The sequence below is a fragment of the Xenopus tropicalis genome, chromosome 7 (genome assembly GCF_000004195.4).
Source record: "Xenopus tropicalis strain Nigerian chromosome 7, UCB_Xtro_10.0, whole genome shotgun sequence".
NCBI lineage: Eukaryota > Metazoa > Chordata > Amphibia > Anura > Pipidae > Xenopus > Xenopus tropicalis.
Window position 1 is genome coordinate 67,738,770 of NC_030683.2, and position 25,293 is coordinate 67,764,062.

The following is a 25,293-nucleotide window of genomic DNA, read 5'->3' on the forward strand; positions in this document are numbered from 1 at the left end:
TTTTGTAATTGATGATTTTGTACATATTGTCCAGCTATAGAACATTATGTCATGTAATTTAGCTTCCATGTGGCAGCAGCTTGGTTTTAGTGCTAGTTCCTTAGAATAGACCTTGTGTGAATGTGACTGTGTGAGGTGAGAATGATTATATCACCTTCGGAACAGAAAGCTGCTGCTTGTGAATTTGACACATGCATATAGGCTGCAGTGCGTGTGTATACCTGTGAAACGTTTATGCGGACCGTGCATATCAGGATCACTTCCATATGCATTTATATACACAAAGAAAAAGAGGGAAAAGCTAATGTAATATTTTTATAAAGTCCCTAGAGATGTAGCATCATGTTGTGTTGAGAACTGCTAAACACACCGCTAAACACACTGTGTACAATTACATATAGGGTCATAAACGTGCAAACAGTAATGCATTTGCTCTCCCTAGCTCTCTCTCTCTCTCTGCTGCTCTCCTTCTCTCTGTCTTTTCGCTTAACACTTTAATAAATTAACACATACAGATATGACCTCTCAGTGAAGGATGCTATGGGGTCTGCGTTATACACTCTCTTGTCAGCTGGGGTCACCTCTTTTTTTCTTTTTTGCTGGCCATTGCTGGTATGTCAGAAATATCCCCTGATAACTCTCCCCAGAGCTAATGATGTAATCACCAGCCAATCAGAAAGCAGCAGTGCACGCTCTAGACTCCCTGCTCTGTACAGGCTTCCAAGGTTTGTTTAACCTCTTCGCAACCTGAAAGAAGAAGAATAGAAGCAGCTGCCTAATGTATTACTGATTTTGTGCATTGCCATACATATTATACATTAAAGAGCATGGCTGCCCAAATGCTTGGCATTAGCAGATAGGTTCTCAGATTCTGTGTTACTCATATGTGGGAAAAACTGATGCAGACGCTTTCAATCAGTGCTAGTGGCATCTGCAATCCTTGCGGTTTATAACATTTTTCTTAGTATGTTAAGCTTAACTTGGTATAGAACATATTTTTTTGTGGCAAAATACGAGGTTTTCAGGTTTTTTTATGCTTGCATATATGTGAAAAAAACATGGTTTTCGCTTTTTTTTCTATGCTTTAGTATGTCTATCTCTGAGCTACTTTGAAAATATTGTATGCATTGATAAAAACTACTGTGCAACTGTTTGTTCTGTGTACTGACTGGGTAATCCAAATTTGGCCTGTGTATGGCTGCCTCAGTATCAATAAATCTGAGCATTGTACTCTTGCTTCCTATAATTCATTTGCTTTTTATCTTATTAAATGCTCAGAAATGCTATACTAGGTAGACATAAACATGTAGTGCTTTCAGTTGATGCTGAGGACAGGATTTTCAGATATATTTTCACCCTTACATACCTGCCAACATAAAACTATGATGCATGTTTGCTGTATAAATGTTATAGGTTTCAGTATGGTAATGGTTCATGATCAAAAGCAACTCTCAAATCTAGATAAAAAGGTTAACAAAAATGTGGGTTCTTCACTTAATATCATTGAGAAAGCCACCAGCCAGCAGATTTGTAATATATGTATCTAATATGTACCCACTCAGTTACTTTCTTTTTTTTTACATCCCAGAAATGCACTCTTATGCATTTACAGACCAGCATTGTAGGATCTCCTTTTTATTGTGGGACCTGACCCCATTTTTCATCAAGATGCACAACCTGTTATATTTAGAAAATAGCAAAGCAGCATTGCTTATGGGCAAAATGTAATTTGAGGAGAGAACTTTTGTCCTAATTCAGGTCCCCAGTATGTTGTTTGCATTTACCATTTATTTTACATGTTTATTTTGTGCACTAAAACTTGGATTGTATGGCTTTTCTTCTTTTAGGTGCTGGGGGCTCACGGGAGGAGCCGCAGTTTGTCACGGCTCGCGCTGGAGAGAGTGTGATCTTGGGGTGTGATGTAGTACATCCACTGACGGTACAACCCCCTCCCTATGTTGTTGAGTGGTTTAAATTTGGAGTTCCCATTCCTATCTTCATTAAATTTGGTTTCTATCCTCCTCATGTAGACCCAGAATATGTTGGTAAGTATGTATCTTTAAATTATTCTTATGCAGATTCAGATATAGCATGTGTTAGTTGTAGTAGTGTTTTTTTCTATAGCCAAATGGCCTCAGCATACACAATCATAGAAAACAAAGTAAAATTCCCAGCTGCACATGTATGTATGTATGTATATCTTTATTTATTAGGTTTTTCTGAGCCAGGCTTCTGGTAATTTCCAAAGAGAAAATAAATATTCCTTTAGGTCCTCTAAGGAAAGAATCCTCTTTCTTATGTACTATGCCTTTGACTCTTAGTGCAGAAAATAAATATTCCTTTGAGTCATCTAAGAAAAGAATCCTCTTTCTTATGTACTATGCCTTTGACTCTTAGTGCAAAGTGAAAAAATTGGCACAACCTGCAGTGTTTGCAGTGTTTCTTTCTTACATTCCAGTGTAATTTTGGTTGTAATTTTTGCTCCAGTCAGCACAGGGCAGGCCCCATTGAGGGGGCAGGGGGGATGCATTTGTGCTCCATTTGGAACTGCTGCAATTCATTGACATGCAGGGCAGGATTTAAACGAGAACTAAACTCCAGCCCATCCTCAGGAGGGACTAAGGATGGGCTAGGTTTTATTTCATGATAGACATGATAGACTGTACCTGTTTTTTGCACTTTGCACCCTGCCCTGCACATAGTAAATGACCCCCAGTGCATGCTCTGGACACAAGTTTTATACTTGGTCAGTGTCAGGTATACTACTTCTCCTCCAGACAAACTTCTTCCATGATGTTCAATGTTTGTTTCAGAAAAAACCCATCATATACTCATGTCCCATTAATACAGTTATCAGATTGTGACGCATTTTGAGTGTTATTCACACTTCATTAGACTATATCTGAAAGGTGTGATCCTTGCATGAAAAAAGTGATAAGCAGATTAGTTGTCTCTCCACTTTGCTGTTATCCTACATAAGATGACTTTGTTGTAAAAATATTTTATTGTAATTTAAGGATGTCCGAAGGTCTTAGAGTGCTCCATACTTTGTAAAAAGATAAATATGCCTTTTACACTATACTCTGCACTGGGTTAATGAACATTTGGTATATTTGTTTTGTGATTGTACAAGATCTCTGCCTTCCGTCTGTAGCCAAAGCATCAGGTGACTTTATTATCTGAGGATAAATGGTTATGATGATGTCAGTGTAGCTTTGCATACATCATCCTCCAGTGTTACACTTCCAGGTGATGCCCACTGCCAGTGCTAAAGCTAGGAGGAGGTGATCTAGAAACACTATTACCTGTATTCTATGCTGGCACAGGTTTCCTCAATGTATGGAACACATGTTCTGTTTGTAGCATTTACAAATTTATCGTTATATAGTCGCTAATTCAGCTACCCTGCTTACAGGCCGTGCAGCGCTTTACGATAAGGCATCATTACGCATTGAACAAGTTCGATCACAAGATCAGGGTTGGTACGAATGCAAAGTGCTGATGTTGGAACACCAATATGACACCTTTCATAATGGCAGCTGGGTACATCTCACAGTAAACGGTGAGTTCAAAGTCAAAATGTAAAATTGTTTTATCTGAAACATTCTTTTAATGTGTGTGTGTCTAAATGTTCTGATTTCATCAGCTGTTAGAACAGTTCAATGGTTTACTTTGTACCGATTTGTCCAATATAGATATTTAACTGCAGAAGTAGTGGTCCCAAAGTTCAACTATCAAAATGGCTTAGTGTACTTTGGCACAGGCTTAGTAAATCAGGGCTAGAACTAGGAGTAGGCAGAAAAGACACATGCCTAGGGTGCATCGGTGGGGGGATGCTGGGCATGTACCTCTTCTGCTTGGTTTCCCCAAGTTATGGGCCTTATGAAAGTCCGGAATCAGCTGGCGAATTGTGCACAGAGTTATGCGAGGAGATGAGTGGGTGTATGTTGGGGGAGCTTGCCTTGGGTGCCCTTAAATGTTACAGGCCCAGCACTGTATTAAAGGAGAAGGAAAGGCTAATAAAGAGTTAATCTCAAGCTGCAGTCATACCTTCAGTTCTCTCAATAGTGCCCTTATGTCTCCACATATTTCTTCCGTTCAGATAATCAGAAACCTCTTAGTAAAAAAAGTGTGTAAGACTATGAGGAAGCTTCCTGCTGTATGGCTGAGATCACACATTCCTAAGGGTGGGGGGGAGTTCTTAGCATTCTTATGGGAGGGGGGAGCTGGAGAGGGGAGAGAGCTGTGCAGACTCTGGCACAGGAAAAAAAAAAGAGACAAGAAATCCTGTTTCTTTTGACAGAGGGATCAATGCAGCATTTCTGTGAGTGCTTACGGCTGTATTTACATAGACCTTTCCGATATAGCTTACTGAGTTTTTACCTTTCCTTCTCCCTTAACTACAGTTTGTGCACTGTGTACATTGCCCTGTGTTTGGAGTTGACTGAGTGGGTGCAGATTTGAGTTAGCTCTTTTGAGTAAGGTGCAGGCCTGAAGTGTTGCCTTCCAAGTTTTCACTAGCAGCCACAAAACTATTGCAATATAAAAGGAAGTTCATTGCTGCATTTTTACTGTATAGATCTTCTATCATCACAACTACATAGTTTTCTGCCTCTGGTAGATTTTAGAATGTTCTGCCACACAACCAGGTCCAGTTTTTCTGGACCTGGACTTCACCTGTACAGATTGTGGCCCAGTGGCTTTTTCTCTACCATCATGTACCATCATGTACATGTACCATCATGTACCATGTACTACCATCAGGCACAAAGATAACATCTCTGCCTTCACTTGCCTTCTGCACTTCAACATGCCTTTCTCTCCCCATGCTTCCCTTGTATCATCATCAGGAGTTTCCATCTGTAGCTTCAATCTTCAGACTGTCCCTTGAAAAGCATCTTAAAGCACAGAGCAGAGGATTTCAGTTTCAATTTAAAAGAGGTCTTAAAGAACATCAAGCAGACAGCACTCCTAAGCTGGAGTTGCACTGCCTTTTGCTTATTCCCTTGTGGAAAATCAGCCGCTTTTCTTGGCAGACACTCAATGCTTGTTACATTTGCCTTAGGATGAGAGAGCATGCTGCTCTCAGTGTATGAGCCTATGGTATACTCCAGATTCCCCTGCTCACCTGATAGACATCCCCTGTGATGTACTGCCACTTTCATTAATACAGTTCATTCATACTTTGTACTGTGTGGTTGCTGGATGTTAGTAATTTATTTCTACAGGTATACAGTTTTTGTTACATGTTTGTTCCTAACTTTAGAACAAAAATACTACAGAAATGTTGTTTCAGTGGCACTCAAACGATACGTTTAAGCAGGAACACAGCCACCATGTTAAAGTAGACATATTAGATAAATGGGGAAAACCCTAATTTTGTAGGCAAGTATGAATAATATATGGTGCTGGTTTCAATTTGTGCTAAACATTATTCCTATCTGTAAAAATGGCCCCTTTATTGGAGCTCCCTATAGATCGTCTCGCTTACATACATAGTAACATAGTAACATAGTAAGTTGGGTTGAAAAAAGACATACGTCCATCAAGTTCAACCATAATGCCTATACCTAACCTGCCTAACTACAAGTTGATCCAGAGGAAGGCAAAAAACCCCATCTGAAGCCTCTCTAATTTGCCTCAGAGGGGAAAAAATTCCTTCCTGACTCCAAGATGGCAATCGGACCATTCCCTGTATCAACTTGTACTAAGAGCTATCTCCCATAACCGTGTATTCCCTCACTCGCTTCTCTGTGAAATGGAGAGTGGGCGTGTCCTAACAGTCCCTGCCAGAAGCACAGTAGGAGGGGGAGAGCCAATCACAGCCCTGCAGTCACACAAGCACAGACAGGCTTCAGTTCCCTATCAGGTCAGCCTAGCTGCTGATTGGTTCCTATCCTACATTGCCTGTACTGAGGGCTGCCGGCTCCCCTGCACATCCAGAGAATTCAGCCAGCAGGAAGTGGAACAGATGGGCGGGGCTAGTGAGATTTTGGTGGAATTTCTCAAAAAATCAGTTCGAACCACAACATTTTTAAGCACAATCCTTCAATATCTAGCGGAGTATAATTCACTGGCACATTCATAATTTTTATAGGATATGTCTCCTTTAATAGGCTAAGAGGTCTCTAGAGCTGTCACTGGGGCACATCTATGCATCCTTCTCAGTATAAAACTTTCCTTCTTTAGTAGGGGAACAATTTGTGGATTAGAGATGCCTATTCTGCTGTGGTGCTCACATAGCAATGCCTGCTCTTTAAGCCCTAAAACAGGTGAATTGCTATTAGGATACTAATGCTAATGGAATGATGGAATATTTGGATAGAATCAGGGGCTCATTGGACTAATCAACTGTATCAACTGCCTAATGCCTTATTTAAGACTGTGGCCTTAAATACCCCCCTTATTTCTTTGGTGCAACCAGATATTGTAGGGGAGAACCAGAGATGTGGCTCAGTCGTAGAATCGGAAGTAATTTTGGGTACCTGAAGTCGACAAAAATGTACCGTCTCCAACTCCTAATAAATATAAATTGAAAAAATAAAAAAAAAATACAATGTTACAATATCCTATTTCACAGATAATTGTTATAATAAAGTACTTTTCTGCTGTAAGAGTAAAGCCCGGTGCATAGTTGTTTCACTAGTGTGAAGTCCCGCTGAGCTATTATAATTATTTTTTTTCATTTTTTGTCTTTTTGTTTAACTTTAGGTTTAAGAAATGTTTGTAGTTTCTTTAACAAATAAAATAAAAAGCCACAATGACATGGGATTAGTTATAAATTTAGACCCAAACTTGAACAGTTTCCTCATTCATGTTGGCAGTGCCAGGCTTTGATGGCCAATAGGGTAGTACGTCCTAGTTTTTGAGCCTATTAAGTGCTGGGTAAGCATGAAACCATCTTCATAAAGCTAAAAAATGTATGAGCTTTGGCAGTGATGAAATGCCTTGTATGTTGTGTTCTTTCATGGAAAATACATTAGTATATTAAAGGAACAGTAACACCAACATTTTTTTTTATTAAAGAAACTAATATAATGTACTGTTGCCTTGCACTGGTAAAAGTTTCATGTTTTCTTTAGAAAGACAGTTTATATAAATACGCTGCTGTGTAGCCACAGGGCAGCTATTCAAGCTGGAAAAAAGGGAGAAAAGGCACAGGGTACTATCCTTTTGTAACCTGTGTCTTTTTTATATTTGAATAGCTACTCCCATGGCTTCACAGCGGCTTTATTTAGAGAAAATATAGGAAGGATTTGAAGCAAACACATAATTTTTATCGGCTCAGGACTATAGAACATAATATGTTAATTACTTGTATACTCTTTTTGGAGTTGGAGTCGGAGGAGGTACCATCACCTGAGGAGTGGGAATCGAATGATTTATGTACCAACTACACAGCCCTGGGGAGCACATACAGTCGCTTGCAAAAGTATTCGGCCCCCTTGAACTTTTCCACATTTTGTCACATTACAGCCACAAACATGAATCAGTTTTATTGGAATTCCACATGAAAGACCAATACAAAGTGGTGTACATGTGAGAAGTGGAACGAAAATCATACATGACTCCAAACATTTTTTACAAATAAATAACTGCAAAGTGGGGTGTGCGTAATTATTCAGCCCCCTTTGGTCTGAGTGCAGTCAGTTGCCCATAGACATTGCCTGATGAGTACTAATGACTAAACAGAGTGCACCTGTGTGTAATCTAATGTCAGTACAAATACAGCTGCTCTGTGACGGCCTCAGAGGTTGTCTAAGAGAATATTGGGAGCAACAACACCATGAAGTCCAAAGAACACACCAGACAGGTCAGGGATAAAGTTATTGAGAAATTTAAAGCAGGCTTAGGCTACAAAAAAGATTTCCAAAGCCTTGAACATCCCATGGAGCACTGTTCAAGCGATCATTCAGAAATGGCAGGAGTATGGCACAACTGTAAACCTACCAAGACAAGGCCGTCCACCTAAACTCACAGGCCGAACAAGGAGAGCGCTGATCAGAAATGCAGCCAAGAGGCCCATGGTGACTCTGGACGAGCTGCAGAGATCTACAGCTCAGGTGGGGGAATCTGTCCATAGGACAACTATTAGTCGTGCACTGCTCAAAGTTGGCCTTTATGGAAGAGTGGCAAGAAGAAAGCCATTGTTAACAGAAAACCATAAGAAGTCCCGTTTGCAGTTTGCCACAAGCCATGTGGGGGACACAGCAAACATGTGGAAGAAGGTGCTCTGGTCAGATGAGACCAAAATGGAACTTTTTGGCCAAAATGCAAAACGCTATGTGTGGCGGAAAACTAACACTGCACATCACTCTGAACACACCATCCCCACTGTCAAATATGGTGGTGGCAGCATCATGCTCTGGGGGTGCTTCTCTTCAGCAGGGACAGGGAAGCTGGTCAGAGTTGATGGGAAGATGGATGGAGCCAAATACAGGGCAATCTTGGAAGAAAACCTCTTGGAGTCTGCAAAAGACTGGGGCGGAGGTTCACCTTCCAGCAGGACAACGACCCTAAACATAAAGTCAGGGCAACAATGGAATGGCTTAAAACAAAACATATCCATGTGTTAGAATGGACCAGTCAAAGTCCAGATCTAAATCCAATCGAGAATCTGTGGCAAGATCTGAAAACTGCTGTTCACAAACGCTGTCCATCTAATCTGACTGAGCTGGAGCTGTTTTGCAAAGAAGAATGGGCAAGGATTTCAGTCTCTAGATGTGCAAAGCTGGTAGAGACATACCCTAAAAGACTGGCAGCTGTAATTGCAGCAAAAGGTGGTTCTACAAAGTATTGACTCAGGGGTCTGAATAATTACGCACACCCCACTTTGCAGTTATTTATTTGTAAAAAATGTTTGGAATCATGTATGATTTTCGTTCCACTTCTTATGTGTACACCACTTTGTATTGGTCTTTCACGTGGAATTCCAATAAAATTGATTCATGTTTGTGGCTGTAATGTGACAAAATGTGGAAAAGTTCAAGGGGGCCGAATACTTTTGCAAGCCACTGTATATAGAAGGGAGGAAAAAAAATAAGATACAGTTTATTAGGGTTGAGCAAATAAGAAAGGATTTGGTAGAAAAGTATTGGTAAGGCCAGTATTATGAGGAGTATGATGATCATAGAAAGATCAACAAACATACCGTAGCTAGAGTTTATAGGGTATTTAAATTAATTATATATGTATGTTTGTTGCTTTCCACCGAGTATTTTGGTATTTTCCTATGTTTTCTGGAGGCAAAACGTATGCTTGTGCATCTTATCATATTTGCATCTGCTGATCCTTGCCGTACAGAGATACCATTGTCAAAATTGTTTTCTTTATCTTGCTCATACATTTTACTGTCTTTAACTGCTTTCATATTATCTGTTACCCTTTTGTGGCAATCCCAAGTGAGTCTCTGGACCAGATATACTAAACATTGATGAAGTGCAAGTGTGTCCTTAACCCTCTCAGTTTTGGATGAGTGTAAAATGCTCAGTTCATTTGTTTGCTACTAGGGTCCTGTGCAACACTGCAAGTTATTAGCAGATTATTGTTCATATTGTTGTGTTTCTTTAACATATTTAGTCACAGTGCTACACTATGTATTATGATTGAATTGTATGTATAGAAAACATTATCCTTCCAAACTGCTCCTTAATTGCAAACACACTAATTCTATGCCCTTAGCGGTAGAGCATGTAAACATTGATAGTTTAGGAAGTAATGGGAAGTGGCCATAAAAATAAGCTATACAGTAAATCAAAATACTGAAATAATTAACAATGCTTAGTACAACCTGGCAGATGACTTCTTGAACCTGGTTCCTAAGGATTTCTTTAAGTTGGTTTCATTTTTTGATTATTTAGTGCCTATGTTTGTATCTATCTGTCCCTTAGACTTATTATTGTATGTGCCTCTCACGCTATCACTTTGTTTCTTTCTTTTACCTGCCCCCTCCTTTTTCTGACTATATTGGTTCCTATCACTCTCAGTTTCTGGTGATTTTGTCTCATGTTTCCTGCTGCTCTTTCCCTTTCTAATGACCCTCTGTATCTTGTAGTTGCCACCAATCTTGGCTTCTTTTTTATTTTAATTTTTAGTTCTCTAGACCCTGAGCAGCCATTCTCTGTCCTCATGTGTCTCTATCTTCCTCTCTTTATACCTCTGCCTCTTCAGCACCTCCCACATTCACAGAAACCCCCCCTCAGTACCTAGAGGTGAAGGAGGGAAGCAGTATCACACTAACTTGTACTGCTTTTGGTAATCCCAAACCAACCGTTTCTTGGCTGCGAGAAGGAGAGTTTCTGGGACGAACATCAAAATATCAGGTAAGATTCCTAACTTTATTTTGGCTTAGAAGTATTGATTTATTTCCTTTGAGCAGCTATTTGCTATGTATTAAAGCAGTGCTGTCCAACTGGCGGCCCGCGACCCCCCTCTGTGTGGCCCCCCACCTGTCTGGCTGCTTTGATGGCTTACTCTTGTGTAAGCTTTAAATGGTATCAGTACTGAGATTAACTGCCCCCCCCTGCATGGTTCTCACCTCAGATTCAGGCTGTAATCAGGCTGTATTGTTTAAATATGTGTTGTTCACACCTTTTAATCTCTGCATTGTTCACCCCCTACAGTGTTCACACCTCAGGCTCAGGCTGTAATCACCCCCATTGTTCCCCTGTTCACACCTCAGGAGCAGTAGAAACCCACAAATAATCCCTGCACACTACAAAAAGAACATATACTGAGGTGGTACTGCAATTAAAAAGTTTTTTTAATATATAGTTATTGTGCAGACTGTAGGAGCAGTGCCAGCATTGTGTCACTGTAGGCTGCCTGTGTGTGCCATACACACAGGCAGCATAGGGCAAGCACTCTGCCTTCCCTACCCTGCCTGTGTTCACACACAGGCAGGGTAGGGAAGGCAGAGTGTGGCACACACAGGCCAAGTTTGGCACAAACCAGCCAAGAATGGCACACACAGTGAAAGTATGGCACACGCAGGCAGGGTAGGGAAGGCAGAGTATGGCACACACAGGCAGGGTAGGGCAGGCAGGGTAGGGTGGCAGAGTATGGCAGGTTTTTGCTGTACTACAACCATTAATATGGGTATGGTGATGTGATAACATGGGTGTGGTTTTAAGTGGGTGCGGTTTCAAAAAGGGGAGTGGTCAAAACTGGCTTCCATTATCGGCCCTCCACCACGTAGGTCGGAAAAATTCCGGCCCTCGGTACAACAGAAGTTGGACAGCACTGTATTAAAGGATTCACCAAGAGCTCCTGCTTTCCTAATGTCCAAAACTTTAGCCACAATTATAGGAGATGGGCTGCATCTAACAGTGGGCTTAACAATAATCACATTCACATAACAATGTGCAGCAATGTAGTGTTAAAAGAAAAAGGAAAGGTACGATCGGTTAAATGTTAGGCACCCTCCAGTGATTGTAATCTCTTACCTTAAACCCCGGGCTAGTTACATAGTTACGTAGTTAAGTTGAGTTGAAAAAGACCAAAGTCCTTCAAGTTCAACCCCTCCAAGTGAACTCCAGCACACTTAAACCTATCTATACACTCACATACTGTACATAAACTATCTATACCAACATTGATACTAATTGCAGACTTTAGTATCCCAGTAGCCTTGAATCAATAAGGCTTGTTCAATAAATCATCCAAGCCCCTCTTAAAGGCATTAACAGAATCTACCATTACAACATTACTAGGAAGGGCATTCTACAACCTCACTGCCCTCACCGTGAAAAACCACCTACACTGCTTCAAATGAAAGTTCCGTTCCTCTAATCTAAAGAGGTGGCCTCTGGTGTGCTGATAATTTTTATGGGAAAAAAGAACACCCCCAATCTGTCTATAATTCCCTCTAATGTACTTGTACAGAGTAATCATGTCCCCTTGCAAGCGTTTTTTTTCAGAAAAAAAACAACCCCAACCTTTATAGTCTAACATCATAGCGTATACTTCCATACCACTTACCAGTTAAGTTGCATGTCTCTGCACTTTCTGCAGCTCATTAATATGCTTCTTAAGGACTGGAGCCCAAAACTGCACCGCATACTCAAGGTGAGGCCTTACCAGAGACCTATAAAGAGGCAAAATTATGTTCTCATCCCTTGAGTCAATGACCTTTTTTATGCAAGACAGCACTTTATTTGCTTTAGTAGCCACTGAATAACATTGCCTGGAATTAGTTGTTATCTACAAAAATCCCCAGATCCTTTTCAATTAAGGATACCTCCAACACACTACCATTAAAAGTATTCCTACCCCATTTTCCATTTTGCTGCCCAGTTTTCCAATTTTTTTAAATTGCTCTGCAAAGTGTCCGCATCCTGCATGAGACTTTTAGTCTTGCATAATTTAGTATCATAAGCAAATGTACTTTCAGTACCCACCTCCAGGTCATTAATAAACAAGTTAAAAATCAAGGGAACAAGGACAGACCCCTGCAGTACTCCACTAACAACACTGGTCTAATTAGAAAATGTTCCGTTTACCACCACTCTTTGCAATCTATCCCTCAGTCACTTCTCTGTCTCATTACAAATATTCAGGCCAATATTACTCAATTTTATCATTAACTTTCTGTGTGGTACTGTATAAAATGCTATAGAAAGAAGTAGATGGCATCCACTGGCATCCCAGCATAGAGGTTCCTGCTCACCTCCTCATAAAAGGCAATTAAATTAGTCTGGCAAGATCTGTTACACATAAAACCATGCTCTAACAAACATAGTATTGTGACTTGCAATGTATTCAAGTATTCTTTCCCATATTTCCCCTTCCAAAAGCTTTCTTACCACTAATGTCAGACTAACAGGCCTATAGTTTTCAGGCTGGGAATGGGATCCCTTTTTGAATAATGGCACCACATTAGCAATTCGCCAGTGTCTCGGCACCATGCCTGACCTTAATGAATCCTGAAGTAGAGAGGTTTGGCAAACACAGTGCTAAGCTTTTTTAATACCTAGGGATCAATACCATCCTGTTGTGGACCTTTGTTTACCTTTACATGTTCAAGTCTCTTTTGAATTTGCAATTGGACACCAGTTGCCAAACTACAAATTAAGTTAACTGTAAAAGAAAAGTAGAATACAACTACTACAGGAATCAATGTATGAAAAAAACATATTTGCAAATGCAGTTAACATTTCATTTCACAAACTTTACAACATAGGAACAAATAAAATAGTATATGTGGGCTGTGTTAAAGTTTGGACACTCTAGTAAGTAATTGTTAGTTAACCCCTTTTTGCACAGATCACAGTTTTTTGTATCCAGCTAAGAGCTTCTCAATTCTTGTTGGGATTTTGGCAAACTCTTTAATTCCCATCCAATATTCATATTGTATCAGGCCAAGTGAAAAGCCAGAAATACGGTAAATATGTATTGGTAACATGTCCATATACTTAGCAGATTGACATTTGTTCACTTTTAGGGGGACAGAACTCAACCACAGTTGTGCATGTACCATATGCCAGTGTCCCTAGTTTACTTCCCACCTGCAGTAATGTAAATCACCAGTGGGAAGACTTATGCACCTTCTTCTTCTTTCTGAAGTAGCCTTAAGCTACTCTCTGAAGCCTCTCGGGAAATGCTGCAGAAATAGAAATCACCAGTTAAAAGGAAACTAGGGGTGTTTTGTCACCTGCAGTAGCTCAGATTTTTTGTGGGTGACATGTGCCAGGGCCCTTATAGCAATAACAATTCCCCTCTTATTTTCAGTAATGTTGAATATAAGTTATATACGTTTGAGTACCTGCAACAGATTCCACGTTTCAGCATTCGTTTTAGATGAATAGAATAGAAAACCTGTAATATTCCTTGTCATGACTAATGCAGCATCGAGCCTGTTATGCCCCTTTAATCTCCCCGTTACCACAATAAAACAAAGGACAACTTAATTGGGGAGAGAAGGCCGCAGTTTTTTACTGCAAATTATTTAATATAAATCAGCAATTATATATATATATATATATATATAAACAACCATAACTTATATTAAATCATTTGTAAATCAAAACATTAAACAGCAGTCAAATAACTTATATCCTCCAAAGAGGTCTGACTCTGAGCCCAGGCTCGTAGCCTGTGTCCTGTCTACTATCCAAGTCCCATTCTGGATTATCCATCTCCATCATCCATCTACCCTGTTACCCACTCACTTTACCAACTGCACCTTTTTAATTTCCTCTGGGGCTCAAAGTCGACCCCACCCCCCCCACTGCTACTATTGATTCCAACCACTTAGGGAGGGAGGGATGCCGTCGGCTCCTGCTCCTCCAGCTCGCTGAAAGTCTGGTGAGCTCACATCCGGGGAGGGTCCTTCTTTTATTCCTTGCCCTGAACCTGTAACATTGGGATATCCTGGGGGGGGGGGGGGGGGGGTATCCTTGTACTAAAAATAATTTAACTATGAAATCAACCCAATAGGATTGTTTTGCCACCAATTTGAATTCATGCAGCTTAAGCAGCACAAGATACTGTTTAGGAAATTATTTTTAAAAATTAGAATTATTTGTTTAAAATGGAGTCTAAGGATAATGGCCTTCCTGTAATTCAGATCTTTTTTGATAACATGTTTCCAGATAAGGAATCTCAAAGCTGTACAGGTTAAAGGGAAATCATTAAAAGAAAATTATTCCATCAGAATGAATACTTAACCATCATATATTTTATAGATCACCAACATGAAACAATACAACTGGAGCAGCAGGAAGGAGTGAGGGAGTAAAATGCAGATCTCTGTCCATTCATTTTCTAAAGTAGTTTTGCAAGTGTGTGTGCCCTTGGTTTGTATTAGAGTGCAGAGAATGTTATAATCTAGGACAGCCTTTAAAATGGCAATTTTTCTGCTATGCAATGGCACATCCTGATTAAAATAATTCAGAGTTTTCTGGATATCTCGTTTCTGGATAAGAGATCCCATATCTGTATCCTAAAACTACTTTTACTTAATCATGGAGAGCAGGTGCCTAATTAAGTGGGTTGTAGTTTCCACAGTTCAGGGAACTTATGATGATTTTACAGCTTTGTATAGGCAGTTAATTGTATACCATAGCACCATAAATCTTTTAAGCAGTTTTCCCATTAATATATGTTATTTGGTAATAATTTTGCACTTTTTTTCCCCTTAAGTACAAATACAAACTAATAAACTGTCCTGAAAATGTTTATAATGATTCCTCCTTGGCTAGTGGTAGATTTTGTATGTTGTTCTGGTGTTGGAGTGGCTGCTTTAGTGTTTACTTATAAGGGTCTGCCTATTGAGTTGTAAAGCAAGTGACCTGGCTTTGATTTTCTTCTGTGAAGCTGAGCGACGGAAGTTTGACCATTTCATCCATTGGACGTGAAGATAGGGGATCATACATGTGCCGAGCTACCAGCATTCAGGGAGAAGCAGTTCACAGCACACGGCTACTTGTACAAGGTATGCAATTTCTTCCCTTCCATCACCTTTTCATATGAACTCGGATGTTCTTTTTCCTTCTGTATACAAAGCATCTCTGTGCTCCCTCTCGCTCTACCCTCTCTGACTGGACTCCAGGTGACAACAGAAGCAATATTAGGCAGCTGAGGTAATGTTTGTTTCTGTCCCCAGGGTCGCCCTTCATTGTTTCCCCTCCCGAGAACATTACGGTTAACATTTCCCAAGATGCTCTGTTCACATGCCAGGCTGAAGCGTATCCAGGGAACCTTACATACACCTGGTACTGGCAGGAAGAGAATGTTTTCTTCAAGAAGTAAGTGCAGGAGTGTGGTTTATTTTCCACAATTAAATTTAAAATTAGTATTTGCTAACTTATTTTTCCCCAGTCAAAATCTACTTAAAATGTGGGTTTTTAATGGTTTCATTTACCATAAAACTCAGTTAATAAAAGAAATTGTAATTCTAAACAGCTTTCCAGTGCACACTAATTGACATGCGTTTGAAGTCATTTGTAAAATATGTTATTGAAAGCACATGTATCTTTCTCTATCTGTACTTCTGGTTCTGACTCCTGAAGAAGCCAGCCTAACAGACCTGGAGCAGAACTGACTTCTGCTATATTGTTTCAAAAGTCATAACCAGTAGTGAGGTCAAAGACCGAAAAGAGATAAAAACATTTTGCTTTTAATTGCAGCTACATTTAGCTATAAAACTTTTAGCATTTTTATTAAAGGACAGGGAAACCTAAATTCACAGGGTAGTGCCAATCTGTTAGTCACCCCCCCCCCCAGTGAAAAGACTCACTAACTTGGTTCCTCTGGGCTAGAGCTCCTCTTTGCTAAAAAAAAACACACCAGCCTGGGTCATATGATTAGGAGCCTCACACCTCCATGTTCTTATTATTGTGGTGCCTTTGGGTGTCCCCAGGAAGGCACCACTGATAAGAAAAAGTACATTGTATTGTGGGGTTCTTAAGCACATACCCCTGGCCAATGCGTTTTTAGCAAAGAGGAGCCCCAGCCGAGCCCCAGCCTGGGTTACAAAGGAATGACTTTGCAGCAGCCCGCAAGTGAATTTTGGGCAGACTTTTTGTCATACAGTTGTATTCTGATGTAATGGATTTTATGTACCTAAAGCACAAAATATGTACTTTATTTTGCCCTGTTCAAAGTAAGGAGAAGACTATATTAAAGAAAACTAAAACTCTTCCTCCCCTGGGCTTATTCCAGCGGCCACCTCCCTGCACCCCCCTTGCACCACCAGTTAGTTGTAAAAACATCTCTCTATGTGTACCTCCTTTAAAAAATTGCAGAGTTGCGCAGCAGGCTTGACTTTGAGTGATCCTCTATTTGATTAATAACACGCACAGTTGAAGAGGGTGGGAGATAGGTTTTAGTTCTTCTTTAATGTACCTGTAATAATGCTTGATTTCTCAAAAGAGATTAGCTAATATCTCTGCACAACTTGATAACTTCTATAGTAAGGCAAAACAGTTAGCAGTTAGCTAAAGGTGATATAATAATACAATACAATTTTTATGGACCAGTTATATTTTGTAGTCCATTGTGTAATTTAAATAAATGCATAAAAGCGAAGCAACTTAAGTATACTCCTACATTTATCAGTAGCCCAAATATCAAAAATTAGAATCAAGTGCATTTAGTTTAGTTTGCTTTTTTGTTGCTGAAGTGTGTGGTATCACCATGCCTAGATTGAAAAATCCTTTAAAAGGAGGTTTATATTTCCTGCCAGGATGGAATGGGATTTAGATATATTACCAATCTGGATCATAGTTATCTGGACAGATGAGGCAAACAGAGAGTTATATGACTGCATTTCACCAATAGAACCTGATACCAGCTGTTATGATTTGGGCCGCATTACTGCATCAGAGCCTGGGCAGCTCACTATCATAAAATATGACATTTTTAAATTGTCTGTGCATGCAAGAAACCCCTCAAACACTGCACTGCTGAAACCATTCTGCATGGAGGAGTGGGATATCAGAGATGTCAGACATAAGTAGATAATTGTAAGACATGCATGCTTTATGCTGTTTCTGCCAAATTGGGAAATATAGGTATAGGAAGCAAGGGTGTACCTACTTTCCCCAGAAGGTAATTAAGTAATTTTTTGATTTGTTTAAATGTTTGCAAAGAAAAACATTTGTTTTTTGTTCAATTACATCCCATCTTTCTATCTGATTTAATATATTAATAGTGGTGTTACTAAGTCTGTTTTTTCTTAATTTTTCTTCTTGTCACATAGTGACCTGAAGTTGAGGGTTCGCATTCTGATCGATGGAACACTTATTATATTCAGAGTGAAACCAGAGGATGCTGGGAAATACACCTGTGTGCCTAGCAATAGCTTGGGGCGCTCCCCATCTGCATCAGCATATCTAACTGTCCAGTGTAAGTTACACTAAGAGCACTGTCACTGTCCGTGTTTGTTTATTTGAAGGTCTTGAGTAGATAGGACTGCTTATGATAATCTCATACATGCTTAGATTTTGTTTTGATATGGAACTTAATTGTCGGCCCAGCGACTATTTTAAATGAACGGATGAGCGAGCTCATCATATTATGTATTTGCACCGCTAGTTCATAGTTCATGGTAAAAACATACAGTATGGGCACATGTATGTCCGCACGTGCTATTGCAGTCCCACACTCTGCCCACAGTTAGTTGCATGTAACACACCTTTCAGTTATCATATTATATTATTTCATAATATATTCATAATTATTTGTGGTTAATCAGAGGCACTTTAAATGATGGCAGGTGTATGCTGACTTCTATTTAACATGATTTTGAATGTGATTTCTTATTAGTTTTTTTGGTTTTCTTCCCTACACCAAAAAGATTTCAGTTTGTTTTTCAATGGAGTGGTACAGTTTATAGGTCACATTAAAGGTGGAAAAAGTTCTGAAATGATTTATCTTTGTCTCATTTTTGTACAGCACAGGAACATGACATTTTACCAGGGGTGTGTAGGCTTTATATATCCACTGTATATATACTGACATGGTGACCAAGCTGCTATAAAATATAGACTTGTGGTTACTGTATTTCTGTAGAAGGCAAGTGAAAAGATGCAGTGTAAAATAATTTTACATTGTGTTACCCTAAAAGAAGTTCTTATATATCGGAAACAAGTTTTATTCACCAAAAACACTTCAACTTAAAGAAATTTCTTTTAATTTCTTAATATTTTGTCCAGGTTATGTCACTGATACAGAAGGGTACTGCAGGCCCAATAAGTAATTGTTTTGCAAATGTACAAATTACTTCTCATTTCATCTTCGTTTTCCTATAATCTTAGATCCTGCCCGTGTAGTAAACATGCCACCTGTAATATATGTCCCAGTCGGTATTCATGGTCATATCCGCTGCCCTGTAGAAGCTGTACCACCTGTCACCTTTGTGAAATGGAATAAGGATGGTCGGCCTCTGAGGATTGATAAGGTAGGAAGGAGAGTGTATGCTTATCTGCCTGCAATAGAACCAGTATAATGTTGGTTTTTCTTTTTGGTGTCAGTGTAAATCGGTGCCAATGAAACATGTGGGTCATGCCATTGCCAAAAATTGCCTTTTACTGCCTTTTATAGTGGCTATATTATATATTTCACTGTCTGTGATTTGCACTGGCACCAATGTAGAGGTATTTTTGATAAACTGTATTGTGTGCCATTATCCTTAATGGTGATAAAATAATGAAAAGGCTTGATGATAATAAGCTGTTTCAACCCAATTTAGTATAGTGGTTGCTAAATAAACCTTTCTTGCAAATAGATTTATTTTTATGTAATGGGTTAAAATTAATATGTGGTTTATAGCCTGACCATGTTCAGTTAAAAATGATGGGTTTATATCTTAAATATGGGTTAAATATCTAAAATGAAAAGAACAAACAACAGAGACTTTGTGAAACAGCTTTTATAAAAATCTGCAGTACAGATGAGAGTTTTTTCTGAGAGTATGTGAGAGTATGAGAGTATGTTTTCTGACAGTCCCTCTCTAAGTTAGTGTATTCTGCAATCCAGATTCTTTGCATAAAGAAGGCATTGGTGTGTGACCAGTTGAGACCCAGTCTGTTTAGGAAGTTTACAAAACTTAAAAGATAGTTGCAAGATACTATTCTGTTCACCTTTAGTTGTTTCCTCATGCAGTTTTCTGGCTGGAAGCTTTTGGATGATGGAACAATTCACGTTGAGGAGGCTACGGAAGAATTGCTGGGCACTTACACCTGTGTGCCTTATAATGCGTTGGGGACCATGGGCCAATCCCCTCCTGCACGGCTGCTGCTGAAGGTTAGAAGACTAGTTCCACTAAATACATACTGTATATTTCAGTTCAGACAATTCCGCAGTATTAACTAATAGAATATAGGGTCATTCATCTATATGTATTTTATTGTTTATGTATTTAATGTGCTCACTGATGTTAAGCTCTGTAAATGCCAGTCAGACGCTAAGTTCAGAGCACAGCCAAGACCCTGGACATTGGTACTTTATGGTACTGAGGGGCGTACTTTTGTGCCCCTTCTTCATTTATTTAAAATCAATCATTTTACAGTGAATTGATGTCAGTGATCACAGTCAGGATTTAAGCATAGCAAAAACGCTGTTCTTATGGTACTATTTTTCTAAATATCATCTTTAAAGTTGGAGCCTGCTATGAAATTTATGCAAAAATATTGCCCTATTCCATATTGCAGCCTAGATAATACTAAAAAGATGAACTTTAAATAATAATTAATAATAATTGTCACTGTCGAACACAGGCAACATTGTATTCATTGGGCAGGTGCGGGTTACTGTTCTCCAAAATGGACCACAGCGAATTCTGCAACACTGGAGAAGGCTCTGTTGTAAATGACCCATATGTTCTCAAATTGTATAATACTTTTGGACCCATCTGATACATTCTTACAGTAATTATAAAATGTGGCACTGAAAAGATCCACATATAATGCATTTTCATTAAAACTGAACACTGAAGAGCATGCATTTTCTGCCTGCATCTAATGGAGAGGCATGGATGATCATTACATGTTAGATTGTTTGGTGATGGAAATTTGATTTCTTTTGGTTAGGACCCGCCCTATTTCACGGTGCTGCCCGGCTGGGAGTATAGACAGGAAGCCGGGAGGGAGCTGCTGATTCCTTGTGCAGCTGCAGGAGATCCTTTTCCTTCCATTTCATGGAGAAAGGTATTCTCCAATACACAATGAAACAATTATTTTATTTAATTGTAAATTTGTCATTGATATGTACTTGAAAGTTGCATAGGATTTAATTTTCTTTCTGTATACAAAAATGATTAGTTGGTGGTGTAAGGGGGTTCTCCTTAAAGAGTTATGACATGACATGACCATTAATTGACAATATTTATAGAATGGATTCTGTCTGCACACAACAATACAAAGATTTAGAAATAAAAAAGCAACAAATGTGGCAACAACAAAGCACACTGCACAAAAGAATGGATGAATGAAGCTATATAATTAATTAAACTACATATCTGACACTAATGCTTCATGCCCAGATTCACATACCATTTTATAATATAAAATAATCCTTTTTGACTTAATACACTTACACCTGTCTTTTTAACTGTTTTCAAACCATTAAAGCAGTCTGCTGGCTTGTGTATTATTGTTTCAAATGCCAGAGCCACCAGGGCAAAGGATAGAAAAGGATCGTCAAACACTACTTCTAATAGCAATGATATATACAAATATGTAAAAAAAACATTGCAAATTTGTAATGAATATTGCAAAGTTGCTTAGAATATGTTTTTTTTTATTAGCCAAAAAATTATATTTTGGATTGAATTGTCTATTAAGGGTTGAAACATTGCACAGTGCTTAACAGATTTGCCAATTTATCCTATATTTGTTGTTGAAGATTTGTATTATTTACTAAGCCACTTCACACTGTAAATCTCTTTCAGGTTGGAAGGCCCTCTTTCAGTAAGCACAGTGTGCTGCCTAGTGGCTCCTTGCAATTTAGATCTCTCAGTAAAGAAGACCATGGGGAATGGGAATGTGTGGCTAGTAATGTTGTAACAAGTATCACTGCCAGCGCTCACCTCACTGTTATTGGTAAGGAAGACCCTGCTCCATCAGTCACTTTTTTAATTCATTGTTCCAAACATTTATTAATATGAAATATGTCATATAAAGCATACAGAGAGCGTGAATACCACAATACCACAATACCACAATATGGGTTCAGTAATCTGTTATGCGAAATGCTTAGGACTTGAAGTTTTCTGGAAAAGAGATGTTTCCTTTTACAGGTATGGGACCTGTTATCAAGAATTCTCAAGACCTGTGGTATTAAGGGATCTTTCTGTAATTTGGATCTACATATTTTAAGTCTATTAAAAATCATTGAAACATCAATTAAACCCAATTGTGCTTCCAGCAAGGATTAATTATAGCTTAGTTACCATCAAGTATAATGTACTGTTTTAGTATTACAGAGAAAAGGGCAATTACTTTTAAAAATTAGAATTATTTGGTTATAATGGAATCTATGGGCAATGACCTTCCTGCAATTTGAAACTTTCTGGATAACAGGTTTCCAGATAATGGATCCCATACCTGTGCTTTGATCATGAATATCTTAAATCTATTAAAAATAATTTGAACATTAAATAAACTCAATAGGATTGTTTTGCAGACTATATGGATTCATGCAGGTGAGTTACCATATGTTTTATAGTAAAACAGCACCAGCCCGGGGTAAATAAAAAAGTGCTTAAAATGGACTATATGGAAGATGGCCTTCCTGTAATTTAGAGCTTTCTGGATATCAGGTTTCTGGATAAGAAATCACCTGCATCACTATTTTAAATGTTAGACAAATGTGGCCATGAAAGAAATGCATACTGAGCACCATACTGGTCCCTAGTACAGGATATGTTATTCCACAAGTATAACAGTAGGTCTATCTTAAAGGAGAAGGAAAGGCAAAGTCACTTGGGGGTGCCAAAATGTTAGGCACCCCCAAGTGACTTGAATCGCATACCTTTTACCCCGGGCTGGTGCCCGGGGTACCTGCAGCGCTTCCTCCTTCCTGTATCGCTCGCGCGCATGCGCAGTAGAGTGAAAAGCCGAACTTTAACAGAGAAGTCGGCTTTTCACTCTACTGCGCATGCGCCTATTGTGTTAGTCTTAGCGAAACGCAGGCGGAAGAAGGAAGCGCATCGCTCCAGGTACCCCGGGCTGGTGCTGTTTTCTCCTAACAGGGGCACCAGCCCGGGGTACAAGGTAAACGATTAAAGTCACTTGGGTGCTTAACATTTTAGCACCCCCAAGTGACTTAGCCTTTCCTTCTCCTTAAAATAACATGCATTGTATTTGATCACAACAAGATTTCTAAAGTGTGCATTTACAACATTTTCATTTCTTCTATTATAATATCTTGCCATAATAATTTCCTTTCCGAATTAATCCTTTTTCGTTTATAGAGTTAAAAGTTGACAAAATCTTGTAACATAAAATGTTTTTATGCATGGTTTAAATATATAATTACAACTGGTTATCTGGTTCCAGGCACCAGCCCTCATGCTCCATCCAACGTTAGAGTTGTGGTGTCCATGAACACAGCAAATGTTTCTTGGGAAGCAGGGTACGATGGAGGATTCGAGCAGACATTTTCAGTTTGGTATGGCGCTCTGTGAGTCACCCCAGCATGCTTTGCAGCTTCTTCTTTTTCCACCACTGTCTTTCTTGTGCGGTGTTTATCATTTCTGCCAAAGTGTCTTATTATGACCCCTAGATAACCCACAAAACATATAGAAAGTGATCTATATGTCTCTTTGCACTTGGTTGTGTGAATATGTGTTTATACACGTATATCTTCTTGATAGATATACAGGTTTATTTGGAATGCTATGTATGCTATATATTTTTAAGAGAATGCTGCTCTTAGAAATTTGTGTTTGTATGCGCCTAATTAACAGAATGTGAAAAGTTGCATTGAATATCATTAATTGCCAGTATTTCGCTATTTCATAATGTTAGTGTAGCTCTAACAAAATAATTGTATTAACTGAATTATAGTAATTAGTAGTTTTTATTTGATTGATGCTTGTGTGTTGTTACTTTGTTCACTCATATTGTTCCATTCATCATTACATTGTCAATCATAATATTACTTTTGGCTGTATTTCAGTCAGTACCCCATTAATTATGTGTAAAAAAGGCAATGTAGCTGTTCACCCTATGTACAACCATCTCCCAATATTCAATAAATGATGTGTAAAAAAGGACAATTTTAGTGGTCCCTCAAAAGAGATGGTGGAATAGGTAAGCATTTGTTGTTTTAGACAATGTCTACAGATTTTTTTCAGAGATGTCAAGCTTAGTGGAATGGGCCAGAGCCAAAATATTGTAGCAGAGTTAGTCTACGTGCAGTGAACTTGCTTGTTCGAAGAAATCCGATAGGGTTAATTTACAAGTGCAGGGTAGGTTACAAAGTGCAAAAAACAGATGCATACGGTTAAGTTAGTAGTTTGTGGGACTAAACTGAACCTTTAAAAGTGCTCCCGCAGAGAGCATCAGTAATTCAGGAATACAGAATACAGCACAATTATGTTATGTTTATGTCTGATATAGCAATTAGACATGTAGTCATTAAAAGCCATTAGCTGTTATCACCTATCCATTTTAAATGTTTCTAATGTAATGTTTGATTCAATATTCATAATGCATTTGAAGAAACTCTGTAAAGTATAAAGTGCTGATTTCATATCAGTTGGTATAAAAATAATAATAATAATAATGCACTTTTGGTATTACCCTGGACTAAATAGAGCTCAAAGAAAAGGAAGAGTGAAATATATATTTATGAAACATGTTTATTAAATGAAGCACCTTATTCAGAATTCAATACATATAAAGTAGGGCATTACACAGTACACAGTGAGGCCTGTAGTAGGCTGGAGTACTGATGAAGTACTGGAATCTATAGTCTCAGAGCTAGCAGTTTTGTTGTCTTGTCTATGTTTAGAAGAGTGGCTGTGTATTCAAAATTGTAGCTATTCATTCAGCAAGGTAAAGATGAAATTCTCCCATTAACCATGCTTGCATTCCATAAGACTGAACTTTTTGATATATGTATATGACTGTATGGTAAAACTTAACATTTTCTTGCTTATTAGTTACTTTAGTATGTGCTAACTTCATTTTAATACCAATAATGATCAATGCTATTGGACCTTTGCTATGCAGTACACATGTTTATGCTCTTTTTTCTCCTATGATGTGCCATTTCTCTATATTTGCTTTTTCTGAAGGATAAAGCGTGCCCAGTTTGGTCCTCATGACTGGGTCTCCATGCCTGTTCCCAGTGGATCATCTTTTCTTCTTGTAGACTCTTTGGACCCAGAGACAGAGTACCAATTCAGCGTCCTTGCACAGAACAAACTAGGAACTAGCTCCTTCAGTGAGGTTGTCACACTAAGGACTCTAGGTCAGTGGGAAAAACTTGAAAAGAGCTATTGTTTGGGAGAGATAAAGAATATTATTGTATTTGATATGCAACATTTCTTAAACCACATCTGCGTATTAATTATGGTTTTCTGGCTTTGTAATGCTTTGGCTCTGTTAAATATGGATGGGCAAATGGTAAATTTGTTAAACAAATTTATAAACGTACAACCAATACTATTATGTGTGCAGTGTGCACTACACAAAAATTTCTGTTTTGGATGTAAAATTGCAGGGCTATTGCATTCTGTCTTAACCTGAAAAAAAATGTTTTGGCTGATTTATTGGTATGATATAAACCAGTGCAGAACAAATAAAGGTATACGCAGGTACAAATATGTCTTTTATTCTGCAT

At 38.7% G+C, this 25,293-nt stretch overlaps 1 protein-coding gene across 7 annotated transcripts in view; it reads left to right on the forward strand.

Annotated features, from left to right (window-relative positions):
• The window catches only part of igsf9b (immunoglobulin superfamily member 9B), an 82,481-nt gene that overhangs the window by 17,188 nt on the left and 40,000 nt on the right, over positions 1-25,293 (forward strand). For 5 of the 7 annotated variants that reach the window (XR_004223570.1, XM_031905796.1, XM_002937983.5 and 2 more), the window contains exons 2-13: positions 1,848-2,045; positions 3,416-3,562; positions 10,171-10,322; positions 15,316-15,433; positions 15,605-15,746; positions 17,702-17,847; positions 18,759-18,901; positions 19,606-19,746; positions 20,532-20,648; positions 21,392-21,542; positions 23,001-23,124; positions 24,746-24,921. Coding sequence is in view for 6 of the 7 variants with exons in the window: in XM_031905796.1 (XP_031761656.1) it covers positions 1,848-2,045; positions 3,416-3,562; positions 10,171-10,322; positions 15,316-15,433; positions 15,605-15,746; positions 17,702-17,847; positions 18,759-18,901; positions 19,606-19,746; positions 20,532-20,648; positions 21,392-21,542; positions 23,001-23,124; positions 24,746-24,921 (1,755 nt within the window). In the remaining variant the exon portion in view is untranslated. The remainder of the gene's footprint in view (positions 1-1,847; positions 2,046-3,415; positions 3,563-10,170; positions 10,323-15,315; positions 15,434-15,604; positions 15,747-17,701; positions 17,848-18,758; positions 18,902-19,605; positions 19,747-20,531; positions 20,649-21,391; positions 21,543-23,000; positions 23,125-24,745; positions 24,922-25,293) is intronic. The other 2 variants (XM_031905797.1, XM_004916008.4) reach the window with 1 other exon arrangement.